General features: G+C 36.7%; 1 protein-coding gene across 1 annotated transcript; it reads left to right on the plus strand.

Moving 5' to 3' along the window:
- The first annotated feature begins 662 nt into the window (after positions 1-662).
- Positions 663-11,749, plus strand: LOC105055663 (protein-tyrosine sulfotransferase). Its single transcript, XM_010937572.4, is given in 14 exon segments — positions 663-717; positions 720-932; positions 2,175-2,249; positions 3,155-3,332; positions 3,472-3,543; positions 5,357-5,645; positions 6,207-6,350; positions 7,499-7,603; positions 7,689-7,836; positions 9,011-9,063; positions 9,158-9,226; positions 9,387-9,506; positions 10,340-10,510; positions 11,473-11,749. Coding segments are annotated over 14 exon segments (1,821 nt in total). The 5' UTR covers positions 663-677; the 3' UTR covers positions 11,617-11,749.
- Positions 11,750-13,949: the final 2,200 nt, after the last annotated feature.

Raw genomic sequence — 13,949 nt, forward strand, 5'->3', positions numbered from 1 at the left:
CTTGTAGATTGGTTTTAAATTAGCACCTATTGAATAATTAGCTTCTAAACGGGTTCTGAATTAGGGCCTGCTTTTTTGGAAATGATTATCTATACAGATGGTAAAAATATAGCTTGTACAAATGGCAAAGGAAGAACTTATCAATACCTGTATTGATAAATTCTTCCTACATACATACGCGCGCGCGCGCGCGTGTGTATATATATGTATGCAGGTTATAGATTAGATTTCTATCGTTCATACGGTTCAATTGGTTCGTTTGGTTTGCGCGGTTCGTCCAAATTTGACCGCTTGTTGACCAATTCCGTTTGAGTGCTATATACCAGATTGGTTAGCTGACCGGTTTCTGGTTCAATCGGTCGAACGGGCCCTTTCCGTCTGGGCAGTGATGGACCGTATCTGGCCCCTCGGTTCACCGTTGTTCCCGCCGTATATTAAATCTATATCTAACAATCTTTTGGACACAATAAGTTGGATCGGGGTCATTCGGTTCCATCAGGCGATCCGGGCCAGGCGGTGGGTCAAAGACGATAGTGGGTTTTTTTTACCTCGCCACCCCCCAACCCCCGAGAGTATTCCCTCTTCTGGTCCTGGGGCGGAGAATAGACTAGGCTAGGAGGATGATAGATCGTGTCTGGGTCGGAGTGCGGTCGTACGGGGACTCGTCGGCCCGGGTCATGCTCTCAGCGGGTCAACGAGGCGCCTCCCCTGGTGTCCGTACTATAAAAATGGGAATCGATCTTATTCCTTACTCCTCCCTCTCTTCCAGCCGGGGATCGATCGCTGCATGCGGCGCGGCTACCCAGGAGGAGGAGGAGGAGGAGGCATCGGATGTTGGTTTCTGCGGCTCCTCTGTCCTCGGGCCTCCTGCCTGCCGGATTTCGAAGACGCCGCGCGGTTTCATGAGCACGAGGTGTCCCGTTCCGAGGCCGGTAACTCTTCTTGACCCATCTCCAACCTCAATCTTTTTCTTTTCCCCCCTCTCTCTCCGATTGGGAATGGCGTTCTTCTTTGGGTTTTTAGAGGAGGCGAGATTGGCTAGGGTTTTTTCCTGGGGTTTCTCCCTTTCGAATTCGGTCTGGGGTTCTAATCTTCCACATAAATTCTTCTTTCTTTCTCTCTTTCCCTCCCTTCCTTTCTCGGACCGTGTTTTGTTTGATTCATTAAAGATTTTGTTCTTTCTCTTGGGTTTGATTCCTCCTTCCATTTCGTTCTGTTCCATTTGATTGGTGCTTGAATGTCTGGGAATCGCGCCTTTGCTGGTTGGTTCTGGGATTATTTGGGGAACCGGTCGAAGGTTTTGTTTGGTTTCTTGCTTTTTGTATTAGCTTCTTGGAAGTACCCCCTCTTAGGTCTTTCTTCTTGTTGCCATTTACGAATTTGTACCTTAATCTCCTTCTTTGAATGTTTTTCCATTCACGCATGATCAATGTGATTTCTGTTGGCCGTATTCTGATTTCTGCTGCACTTAAAGGGTTTTGCTTTTCCTTTTCTTTCTCTTAAAAAAAAAAAAAAAAAAAAACTTGCAATTTTGTGATTTGAGAAACTCTCTTGAAACCATCTACCTTCTGTCTTTGCTTAAATCATCATCCTTGTGATATAGTTGGCAAATCATGAAAGTAGTGTTAGGCTGTTAGTTTACGCTAATACAAGCTTTGGCCAAATGTCCTTATCAGCAAAGACTTAACAGAAGCTGAGAAGCTGCACGGATACAAGTAATTCTTCAGGATTCTAAGCCCCAGTGGCAAATTGGGCCCTCAAATTTATCCCCCTATATCTTTTCTTCTTTTATTCAGGATTCTAAGCCCTAGTGGCAAATTGGCCACTCAAATTTATCACCTGTTTTTGTTGTCAGTATTTCAGAAGATGGTATAAGTGGACTTTATACACGGGAGTCTTTTTATGTTAAATTATTATGTGTTCGATTTTGCGCTTATATTTTTAAAGTTTTATAATGTCGTTGTCAGCTTGTTTTTTCATATGGCTTGCTGTTTTTTATTTTCATTTTTTGTTTTTAAGAGAAAATGCCGTTTAGGATTACTCTCCTGCTGTTGTAAGTTGCAACTACCATCATTGCAGATACTTTATGCTCCTTCTGCTGTCTCTTCTGCCAATTCTTTCATTTGACATAATCATTATTCCGATGAAACTTTTTGTGCCTTTTTATTGTGCAGATATAGCTGGACCAGGAAGGAAGGGAATGGCATGGACTTACAGATCTGCCATGTTACTGGTAGTTCTTTTATTGGGTATGTCTGCGTATCGCTTCTGCTTCTGCCATGTTACATGTCTGCTTTTACTTCTTCTTTTCTCAAGCATTTTCATGTGCTCTTTTTTTTTCTTCTTTGACATTTTAAAGCATTTTTTCCGACTCTCTTAATTCGGTCCATTTTTTAAATTGTATAATGTAGCTTTCTTTAATATCTGATTGTAGCATCATGTGAATAATGTATCCCAGTTTTTCTTTGAGCTCAACATCATTATTTTTCTTTGCTACTCTGCGAACTTGTTCTCTGTCACATCCTGTAATTTCTCTTCAAACTTACCAGCTAATAGAGTATTTGTTAAGTGGAGATATGTATTGAACTGGTTATGCCTAGAATCTATATCTTTATCTGTTTTTATTTTCTTTCATGCTATTGATCTTCTGTATATCACTTTCATGTTAAACCTGGTGAAATTTCTTATTCTCAGGTAATATCTCTATTCCATATGGGAATTTTTCCTACATTATATCATTTTAAGCTGAAACTTGACAAAATTGTCAGGTTAACAAAGAGTAGTTTGAAACATGTGTGCTTTTTAGTTGGTCTTGAAATTATTGTAACTTCAAAATAGTTAGGTTAAAAAAGACTTTTCTGTAATATGTTTACTCTTTATTTATTTTTGAAAATTAATCTGAACCTTAGAGTCTCTTTATGGATGACTGATTTCAGACATTCCAGTAGTTCAATATTAGCAATATGGGTGTACTCCATTAAGTCTTCAAACCTGCACTTTTCGACTACCATCTTTCAAACTCTTACTTTACATGAAATTAACATTCTGATTTCTTAGAATGCTTGGATCGTGTCTCACTGGTCAGTGGTGAGTCGCACATGATGCTGATATGATAAGTGGACTAATGAATGTTGGAATTTTTATGATTGTCCAGTTTCTACTTTATCACCTGTTTCTAGCAATGGAAATGATTACTTCCACTGTGAAAGCATAGTTAGGAATTGGGCAGATTCTTCAAGTGAAAGTGGAGTCAGAGAAGATAAATCAACTCTAAAGGATTTATTATTCTTTTTACATGTTCCCAGGACTGGTGGGCGTACATATTTTCACTGGTAAGTGGTTCCAGCGTTGTTGTTGATGGCTGAAGTCTGTGCCTTTTTTTCCTTTTTAAATTCCAAGAAGACTGTGCTAGATCATGATATACCTTTGTACAAACACCGTACTGACATATACTGTAATTATATATGACAGTTTCTTGAGAAAGCTTTATACAAGTGCTCAAGAATGTCCACGCTCCTATGACAAATTGCGTTTTGATCCAAGGTAATTATGCCTTGTCTGCACTAGATTATAATTAAAAATCCTGATTGACATTTGATAGCTCTACATGTCAAAAGAATCTGATCAATTGATGCAGTTTTGTTATTCTTGCCTCAAAGTAATCAATATGCTCCTTTACCATTTTACAAGCTTGTTTCTGGTAGCCTGAGGCAACTCAGATCAATCAATTCTGGTAAAAAGAAAACGAAGCTGGAATGCATGGAAGCAGTTATTCATGTTATCCTGAAAATGCAAAAATAAAAAGGGATATCTATTGGTTTTTTGGTTGTGTTAGAAAGACCACATGGTACAGTGATTTAATTTATAACAAAAGGATTAGAATATCATTTATAAGAAGGAATACTGGTACGAGCTTAACATGATTGCTGTCATTCTGTGGCAGCAGGACATGCTTCACTTGAACCTCGCACTCCTAGATTGCATAAGGACTGTGATGGTTTATTGTTTAGATTGTTAGGCAATATGGAGGGTTTAACCAAACCAGGTGAATGTAGTAAAAAGGAGAATGTTGAAATGAATGTTCAGTGATAGTATGAATAGTAAAGCAAGGAATTAGCATAAAGAGGAGGTGCAAGTGTTAGTTCAATTGAGGGCATGGTGAAGGAGAACAAATTTAGAGGGTATAGTATGTGCATTGAAAATCTGTAGAGGGTTTAGTGAGAACAGGTGCTTGAATTTATATTTAAAAGGTGGAGATCATTTATTTAGCATGGACCAAAGTTGTGACTGAGAAATAATGTGAACTCACACTAACAATGGCATTAGTCTTTAATAGGAATAACTGGTGAAGCAAGATTGGGAAGACCAGCTTCAAGTACTAGGGATAAAGCTTGTTTGTATGGTTATAGTTACTGAAAGATGTTTGATATGAGCTTAGAATCATTAGGAACTAGATTTTAAATATAAATGCCGAACTCCATACTGATTTTCCTTCTGAATAGTATGGTATTGGTCCAGTACTGGTTTCAATTATACGCATTGAAATTGAAGGCATTCAAATGATTGAAAATCCATGGTACTGTCCACTACAGTCCGTACGTATCATTGGTATGCATCGGCATGGCCAGTACATTACCAATACAGATGATCTCAGCATCCTGACAGTACTGCACCGGTTTTGTGTCAGAATGGTATGGTAGAAATGTTACCATAGCAATCCATGGGTTTTTTGAATCCATGATTAGGAACAAATGTTGAATGAGAGATTAGAGTAGGTGCATCACCCAAGATAAATATTTTGGCTACTTTGTGTGTGATGCACTTTGACGTGAACACTGCCATGTTATTCTTCACCATAGTTGCAACTTTGTTATATAGGGATTCTTCAACAGAGTGGGATGATTCTGTATCAGTGAAAATGTAGAAACTGCCGTAAGAAATCCAGTAGCATTAAAAATAAAAAAGAACTAGATAAATAATCTAAAATATTGGTATATTCCTTTATACTTGCATCATGAACAAGTATTATGGAGAAGAGGAAGAAAAGCAGCAATGATAGCTAAAAATAGCATCAACTGTCATAGAATCCAAGAGCTTTACTACTTGAATGGTCCTGACATTTGAAATGTTTCAAGGTATATGCTGACCAAAGAATAATCTTTTGATCAATTGGTGCTTCTTTTAATAACTCAGAGAATGTCAGCAGATTGGATTCTTTATTTCCAAAATTTAGGCCTCATATGCTTCAATTTTCTTCTTCTTCTTCTGTTATTTTTGGTTTGGGAATTTGTACTTTAATGTATATGACTATACCATTGAGAGTCTAGACTGATAAACTTAATTTGTTTCTGTCTAGCAAACCAAATTGCAGGCTGATGGTTACTCATGATGACTATAGTTTGATGTCCAAACTGCCCAAGGACAGAACCTCAGTGGTAACAATTCTAAGAAGTCCAATTGATCGTGTATTTAGTACATACGAATTCTCTGTGGAAGTTGCAGCAAGGTTTCTTGTGCATCCAAATTTAACTTCAGCAACACAAATGTCTGGACGATTACGCCCTAAAACTCGTGGTGTAAGCACGTTGGATATATGGCCTTGGAAGTACTTGGTTCCTTGGATGAGGGAGGACTTATTTATCCGGGTATGTCTATATTTTATATTGGATTTTTTCCCCATTGCTGGTAACATTCTCATGGAGGGTGAGTCTGCTTGCTTGATTTTGATAATGTGCGAAATGGTGCTTAGGAAATGTCTCTGACCAAAAATTCAATTATTCTTTTGTTTGTGTGGTGATCTCATCTGTTCTTCCAATTCCCTATTTTCTTCTTCATCTTCTCTTATCTTGCTAATCGTTCAGGTCTTCTCATCTTCGTATTTTTCCTTTTAATCTTTTTTAAATATATTTAGAAGATATCTGATCAATATTACACACAACTTGGTTGAAAATCTGGTTCCAGTAATTTGATATAACTTGATTTCTCTTGTTCTGCTAATCCATAGATTTTGTGGAATTTAGTATTGGGCCACACTTGTGCCAAATTACGTGGTAACTACAGCTGGACTACCTGAAGAAATTGGATTTGCATAATTAATATATGAAATATAATTGTTATAGCCATCATTTTTCTGATCCCAAAATAGATGTCATGAGGTTTTTAGTTTCTCTTTTACTATCAACTAATTTTTTTTTTAAATAACCTAGAGGGATGCTAGGAAACTTGTGAAGCATAGAGAGCTTAGTGAAACCCATGATCCGTACAATATGGAAGACATGGTTATGCCTTTGCACAAGTTCATCAATGATCCTGTAGCTCATGAGATCATTCACAATGGAGCCACCTTCCAGGTATGATAGCTTTGCATATGTTAAGAGTTTTCCAATAATTAGCTGCTCTTTTTTGTTTAATGTCGTGCCTTCTTATAGAGTCTACACCTGTATCTCATGTGAAATTGAAATTTTCATAAATTATCCTATCATATTAGTCCCAATTGGGTGTGGTGCCTTTTTCCCCTCCACACGCACACACGCATGTATTTGTGCACTTTTTATACCAATGAAGTACTCATGTGATCATACTAGCTTTACTTATTGCTTCGTTCATTAGTAGCATTTCACATTCACGTTATTGTCTAAAAAAGGTGTTTTTTTCAATAGTGATGAAATGCCCGAGGAGTGAATGTTGATCAAGTCAGATCAATTTCTAAGTCCCTGTTCTGTCACACCTCTGTTTTTGCATTATGCATTCTACACTTGGAAATACTTCCAGCCTTTTTTCACTTATGAGATTGTATTTTGCAAAATACAAACAGAATAAGTTAGATGGTGATGGGAATATTCACATGAGATGGTGATAAGAATAATCACACTGAACACTAGAATTTTAATATGATTTAGCTTCTGCAGTGCTGCTGTTGGTCTCTTAAGTTTCGGCCTTAGAACACAGTATGTTCATGAAGTATAAGTTGGTGCATAAATGGTTAAAATCCTTAACGTTCCTATAAGCCCTGACTTCAATGAAGGCACAAAACTAAATTTATATGATTCATCTTGTTGTTCTTAGAGGTGAATTGATGGCTTGTATCCTGAAGTTTACAAACTTTGTTGGTTGAGACCTTTATTTGTTCTTCTTTTTCCTTTTCCCAACTTGTTTGCTGGTTATATTAATGTTATTTTTATCGATATATTTTCTATTTATCTAAATACATACTCCATTCTGTGTGATGACTCTTTTTTGACTCAAAAGCTTTCTAATATAGTTTATTAGTATCATATGACTTTAAATGTTGCTACTATTTGTTCTCGAAGATGGTATGTGTCTTTCAATAATCATCCAGGCTAAATGCATAGGAAATCACAATGCCCCAGTGAATGTAGGACCTTGTCTCATATTTTATTTGTTAGTTTTACAAATTTTGTCTTTCAAAAGAAACACCACTACGTTTCATAAATGTATGTTTTGTTTGCTGTATATACTTTTTCCTTTACATCAACAGGTAGCAGGGCTGACAAACAACTCTTGTTTAGTGGAATCACATGAGGTGCGTCATTGTGTGAGGAAGCACCCAGTACTGGGCCATTTTGTACTTGAGGTTGCTAAGGTACATAAAAATAAACAATGCTTTACATAGTACACTCCAATCTCTGTTGATCAAGGAGCAAGTTACCATCTTATGAATCCAACAGAGTAGATTGGATCATATGTTGTATATTGGCCTTACTGAAGATCACAAGAAATCTGCTACAATGTTTGCCAAAATGGTTGGTGCTCAAGTGCTTTCCCAATCAGAAGCCTTAAACTCTAACATGGAGTCGGAGGTGTCCAATACTACTGGTATGTTTGCTTCCAGAGTTACATTGCTAGTTCTTTCTTCATGCCTGCATTATAATTGTATATAGATTTACATATGACATGCAACAATTATAAAAGCAGTAACAATGGTATCTATGCTATTCTCTCTCTCTCTCTCTCTCTCTCTCTCTCTCTCTCTCTCACGCGTGTGCGCGATGCAAATATTTCAGACATGCATTCACATGCACAGCTGCAAGTTAAAAGTGATCGCTGGATTTTATTTTATTTTCAATCTTGTAAGGCTTTGATGTTAGTTTTATGTTGTGGTTTTCTGTTCAGGGTGTTCTTTTATCATAAAGCTGGAATTGGGTGACCTACTTTTAATTTTGGGGGTCTAGATTAATTTTAGGATGGCAAGTTAAAAGTGGCATCTTAGCATTCTTTTCACTTGGGGTCTCATTGCTGAGCTGGATAATAGAGCATAGGGAAGAACGTGAGAGAATGGCAGATGGATGCTTAAGCCCCTCATGTGTCTGCTCCCTCATTCTCACTGTCCTCTCTTCTTATCCCCTAGTTGCTTCGAGGTTGGTCACTCACGGAGGCACTCTAAGTTTTTTTTTTTTCCTTATATTTTGTTAGTTTATATTTATATGCTGTCCAAGATTGGGGGTAAAAAAGTGGCGTAATTTGGAGAATAAAAGAATACTATTTGTCCTCTTGGAGCAACATTTGTGCAGATTTACCTCGTCTGCTAAATCTTCTTATTTCTCGGTGTGTTCCTTCATTTTCTAACTATTTCATTTCTTTGAGAATTTGCTGTAATTACTTCTGTAAATTAATCTCAGACCAACTTTGAAATAGATTCAGCAATGGAACAATTTAAATAATCTCATTCGCACCGGGCTACATCAATATCTTTTGGTTCGATATTTACCTAGTATCCTTTCAATTTATGAACTCAAAAGGACATGTAGGAATATCTTTAGTTTAGACAGGGGCCTGTATATATGGATCAGAGACAGGTGGATCTTGAACCTAGAAGTCTTTTGGTGATGGTTGAATGGTTCAATGACTCCATTCTAGGAGATGGATATGGGTGTGCAATGATCATTTTATTTAGTGAATAAGCATGCAATATTCTGTACATTAGCATTGAAGCAAAGAATTGAAAGGTAAACATAATTTTTACTTTATATGCGTGTTTTTTTCTTTGCAGAATTGAGCTCTGCCTTTCCAGATCCTGATACTGATGGATCAAATCAGGTTCAGGTAATCCTAGATGGATTCATTTTGTTCAATAACATGATCATGCCATGGAGTAATTCTCAATAATTGTTTCTCACACCCTTTGTTTTCATGATAGCATAGCACCAACAGCCAACAAGCAGGCAAGGTTCCTTCTCCATCGGATGTTGAACCTGCAAAAGAAAATGTAATAGAAGTTTTGGTGTTCATTTTATATGATCGTAGTAGGGACCTGATATCTATTGATATTTCTTTAATTAAAAGAACAACCTTATTGTTTTTTCTCATCTTTATTTATGTGTAGTCTCTTTCCTCTTTAGCTGATATTTGAATCTGATCTACATCAGATGACAGTTGGAAAGCTGATGGAAGCTTATGAAGCATGCACTTCTACTTTGCGAAAATCTCAAGCAAATCGGCGTACTATGTCTTTGAAAAGAATTGCTCCTGCGAATTTTTCAAAGGAGGTAAGGTGCTGAAGGCAGTCCGTAGGAGATTTGGGACTTGGAATTATATACATGTAGTTTATTTTGGTTCTTCTTTTTAGACAATACATTACATTAGTGTGCATTGGTGTGAAGTAATGGTAATTTGCAAGCTCTCTGAAAACCACTCCCCCAAACATGACAGAAATGTTCTGTTTTACATGTTTTATTTGATCAGCAAATTGGGGTATAGTCCACTGGTTGCACCACTCCATACAGGTGGAGGTTCTGGGCTTGAATCTCAGTGGTGCTCAATTCCAAGTGGTTGACACACACATGCACACACGGGGAGGGAGGGGGGGAGGGTGGTGGGTTCTGCTGGAAACCCCCCCTAATGGTATCCTGATGACTTATTTTGTCATTCTGACTGCAATATGTTCACAACATATTCTGGAATTGCCATTGATGTGAGCGTGCTAAATATTGGAGATGCCTTGCACAATGGGAACTTTTTCAGATGGTATTACATGCACATCAAGACTTAATTTTTCTACCATTCATATGCATAGATAAATGCTTGGGTGCATGCATTTGTGCCCATGCTACTCTTTCTTTATGCAACATTATTTCAAATAAGAGCATGTTGTGCCTGTGGTCTAATGGTCAGCATATTGGCATTTGTATAAACTTGATTGTTAAATTTGGAGGTAAACGGGCGATTGCTTTTACAATTATTAATGCAGATTGCTCTAAGGCAATTTTAATAGGAATTGGCATTTTATTGCTATATTTTGCAAGGAGTCTGATATTTGTTCACTTGGTTTAGAAATGGTTGCATTTTTTGTGCAATTCAATGTGGAAATTGGATTTTGCAGGCACGTCTCCTTGTTCCTGGAACAGTTCTTCAGCAGATTTTATCACTCAACAGTCTCGATGTGGAACTCTATAAGCATGCCCAGGAGATCTTCATGCAGCAGCAGAAACATCTGACACAAAATGCTCAAGACAATTTCATGCAGCATCAAGGACAGCTGATGGCTGAAGGGGTCAGTCCTACTTCATACTAGAATTCATATTTATGCCTTGTTCCTTTTATATTAGCTCACTCAGAATTTTATAGAAGCAGCCTCAAGTTTGCTAAACAAACTGGGGCAGTATTCATTGGCTCGGTTCTCTCTTATTTTGCAGTAGATGTGCTATCTTGTAATTTAGAAAAGCTGCTGAACTGTAGAAGTAACCTTGATTTCCAATGTGTGTTGGATAGTCTTCTGAAATATGCTGTAGTGTCTATAAAGAAAAAGGATTAAGTCAAAAATTTACACAAGAAGAAGCTTGCTGTAATGCTTCTATGTTTTGTGTAATACGGATCGATTTAAGGTAGTAGAATTAGTAGTTGTGATACCCATTGTAATTGAATTTGCCAACTATTCATCAGCTGTTTAAACGATTCTCAATATATCCCAAGTAAATTATTTTTCAGATTTTTACAAACTTTCAGCTACATGAATTTATATTTACTACTTTTTTGTGTTTTTTACTTAGTATTTTAATTTTTGTTTTTCTCATTGTTGATCCTCTTTCCTGCATTTGTTTTCTGCATGTACCGCTTTGGCACCAATGCAAGAAATAGTAATACTCTGAATACACTTAGAACTTCTATTTTTTCAATTGTTCCTTGTTCTTCCTGAACTGTTGGTGAATTCTGCTTTTTCTGAACATGACTTCTATTGTTTTGATTCTCCTCAGTTCTTCCTGTATTATTGATTAACTATATGTTTTCTGATTCTTCAATTTTTGAGCAACAGTAATCCCAAAGGTTACATATCGTATTATGACATAACTGTGTTGACAATTTTCTGATGGATCTAGTATGTTAGTTTTACCTGTCACATTGTTCAAGGACTTGGTCTATAAAGAGAAGCCTAGAACAAAATGAGAAATTCAACAATCCTCATGCTCAATATTCTTTTGTGTGCGTTCTCTCTCCTTTTTCTCCACGTTGTTGCAGGAACAGCAGAAGAATATGCATGGCATTTTATATGGATGTTCGCCCTGGAAGATCGTTTTGTTAGCTGTAGCAGTCCTCTTAGTCCTCGTTCTTGTTTTACTGGTTGTATCTACAGGAAGAAGGACGTCTAAACTGAAGGTATGAAAAATGATATATCGACTTTTCTGGGGGAAAAAAAAAGGAGAATGACATTTTGACAGCTGCCAGGGGTAAATTTTGTTGTATATGAAATAGACGTTGAGGCAAATGGGAAGCTTTACCTCTTGGTTCTCGGACAGCCGTTTATTTTGTTGGCAGACAAGCATAGAGTTGCGATCTGGGTGTCGGAATCATTGTCATATCTTGGGTTTTATTCTGTTAATCCTTTTTTTATACTATACAGAGGAGAAAAAAAAAAAAGGAAAATCCTGCAATCATTTGCTATGATCTGTCGACTTAGGTTTTCTCTGGATGCCGGAACATATTTGACTTCCGACAAGATGTGCTCGCATCATATACTCACGAAACGAGGCCGCTGGGCTATTCTGATGCTGGAATCAGATACCGATGGTTTGTGAATTTTACTATTGAGGGAAGGGGGCGGGGGTTGTTGAGAGAGGGAGTTGTGATTCGGAAAGTTTCAACTTCAGATTTGTTTGGATAAGTTGAATCACCTTTTAACTAGTTTATCTATAAAATCCAGGATTAGCATTTACTCTATTGCTTGACAAACCCATTTTCCATACGATGATCTGACCTCCCCTTAATCCAAACATCTCCATTGTAGCCCTTGTAATCTTAATTGGTAACAGCAAACATTCGGATCACCAATGGTCGGAACCTGGTGGCAAGTTTTTCTTGCGGCAGGAGGGGGAACATTATTAGATCACTCCAGAAGGAAACTTCGTGCGAGCATTCTCTCTCAAACTCAAATGAGGCAAAGTAAAAGTTAGCTTGAGTTTAGAACTTGAAAGCGTATTTTCGGCAGTTTGATCAACTGACATGAGCGAACATGTTGTACCACAAACAATGTGTTGGCGTCTAAAATGACGATCTTTTTATATAGCTTCTGACCTTCAGAGACACTGGGGAAACACCATCTGGCTTTCAGAGACAAACATATGTAACTTTTTGAAAGCATCAATGTTGTTTTCCAATCTTGCTGACCTTAGTCTAGTTTCTTCGCAATAATTTTGGGAGAGACAGGAGTGGGAAAGAATATGATATCAAGTATTAATTTCTAAACTAATCCATTAAAGGACCTATTAAGCTTTAGCTTGACCCATCAAGCCACCCACTTGGTTTTATGATAATTGCAAGTGAAAATTAGAGATACATCTCTTCAAGTTTGAGACATCTACATTTAGATGCAAATGATTCAAAAAGTATCAAAACTTTAAATTTATTATAATAGTCTAATCGTCTATTTTCGTTATAAAATATTTTTACATGATGATCATATAAAAATTAATTTTTTTTGTAAAATTATGGAATTATCCTTCCTACTAACTTACAAGAGGCTCTTGTTTTGGCTTGAATTGAATTAGTGTTGAGATATATGCAAGCTGATGGGGGACAAGATTGAGTGCTCCAAGATCTATGCAGGCAAATGGGTGATTCAAAATGGATTGCTTTTGAGATCTACACAGATGAGAGAATGTAAAGGATAGAGTGCTTTGAAATTTGTGTAGATGGATAAACGAAAAGGAATGAAGTGTTTTTAAATTTATGCAAATGGATAGATAATAGATGATAGTGTTTAAAAATCTATGCAAGTGGATGAACGGCAGAGGATTGAGTGCTTTAGATGGATAAATGACGAAGGATAGAATGCTTTATGATTTATACAAATAAATGAATGTCAAATAATTGAGCACTTGGAGATCTACACAAGGGGATGGATGATAGAGGATGGAGCCATGGAGTACTTTTAGACATGCATAGATGGATGGATGATAATGATTGGAGTATTGTGAGATTAGTGTAGATAGATAGATGATAGAGGATGGAGTATCTTGAAATATGTATAAATGAATGAATAATAGAAGATAGAGTATTTTGATATCTTTAAATGGATGAATGAAAGAGCATTGCAAGCCAATGAATAATGGAGGATAAAGTACTTTAAGATCTATGCAAATAGATAAATGATAGAGAATTGAGTATTTTGAGATCTACGCATATGAATGGACAACGGAGTACTTTAAGATATATATAGATAGATAAATAATAAAAAATTACGTACTTTGAGATCTGTACAGATAAATAATAGATTGCTTTAAAATCTATATAATTGAAGAGAGGATAAAAAATGAAATACTTTAAGATATATATAATGGATGAATAACAGAGCATTCAGAGCTTTGAAATCATGTAAAAGTCACGACCTGTCCTCCTTGAATCAAGGATATACATTTTTTTTCTCATTCCATTAACTGCATTAAGATTGGACAAGGAATTTAAAATTTTCATGGCTAATTAATATTTGTAAATTTTTA

Source organism: Elaeis guineensis, chromosome 12 (genome assembly GCF_000442705.2).
Source record: "Elaeis guineensis isolate ETL-2024a chromosome 12, EG11, whole genome shotgun sequence".
Lineage (NCBI taxonomy): Eukaryota > Viridiplantae > Streptophyta > Magnoliopsida > Arecales > Arecaceae > Elaeis > Elaeis guineensis.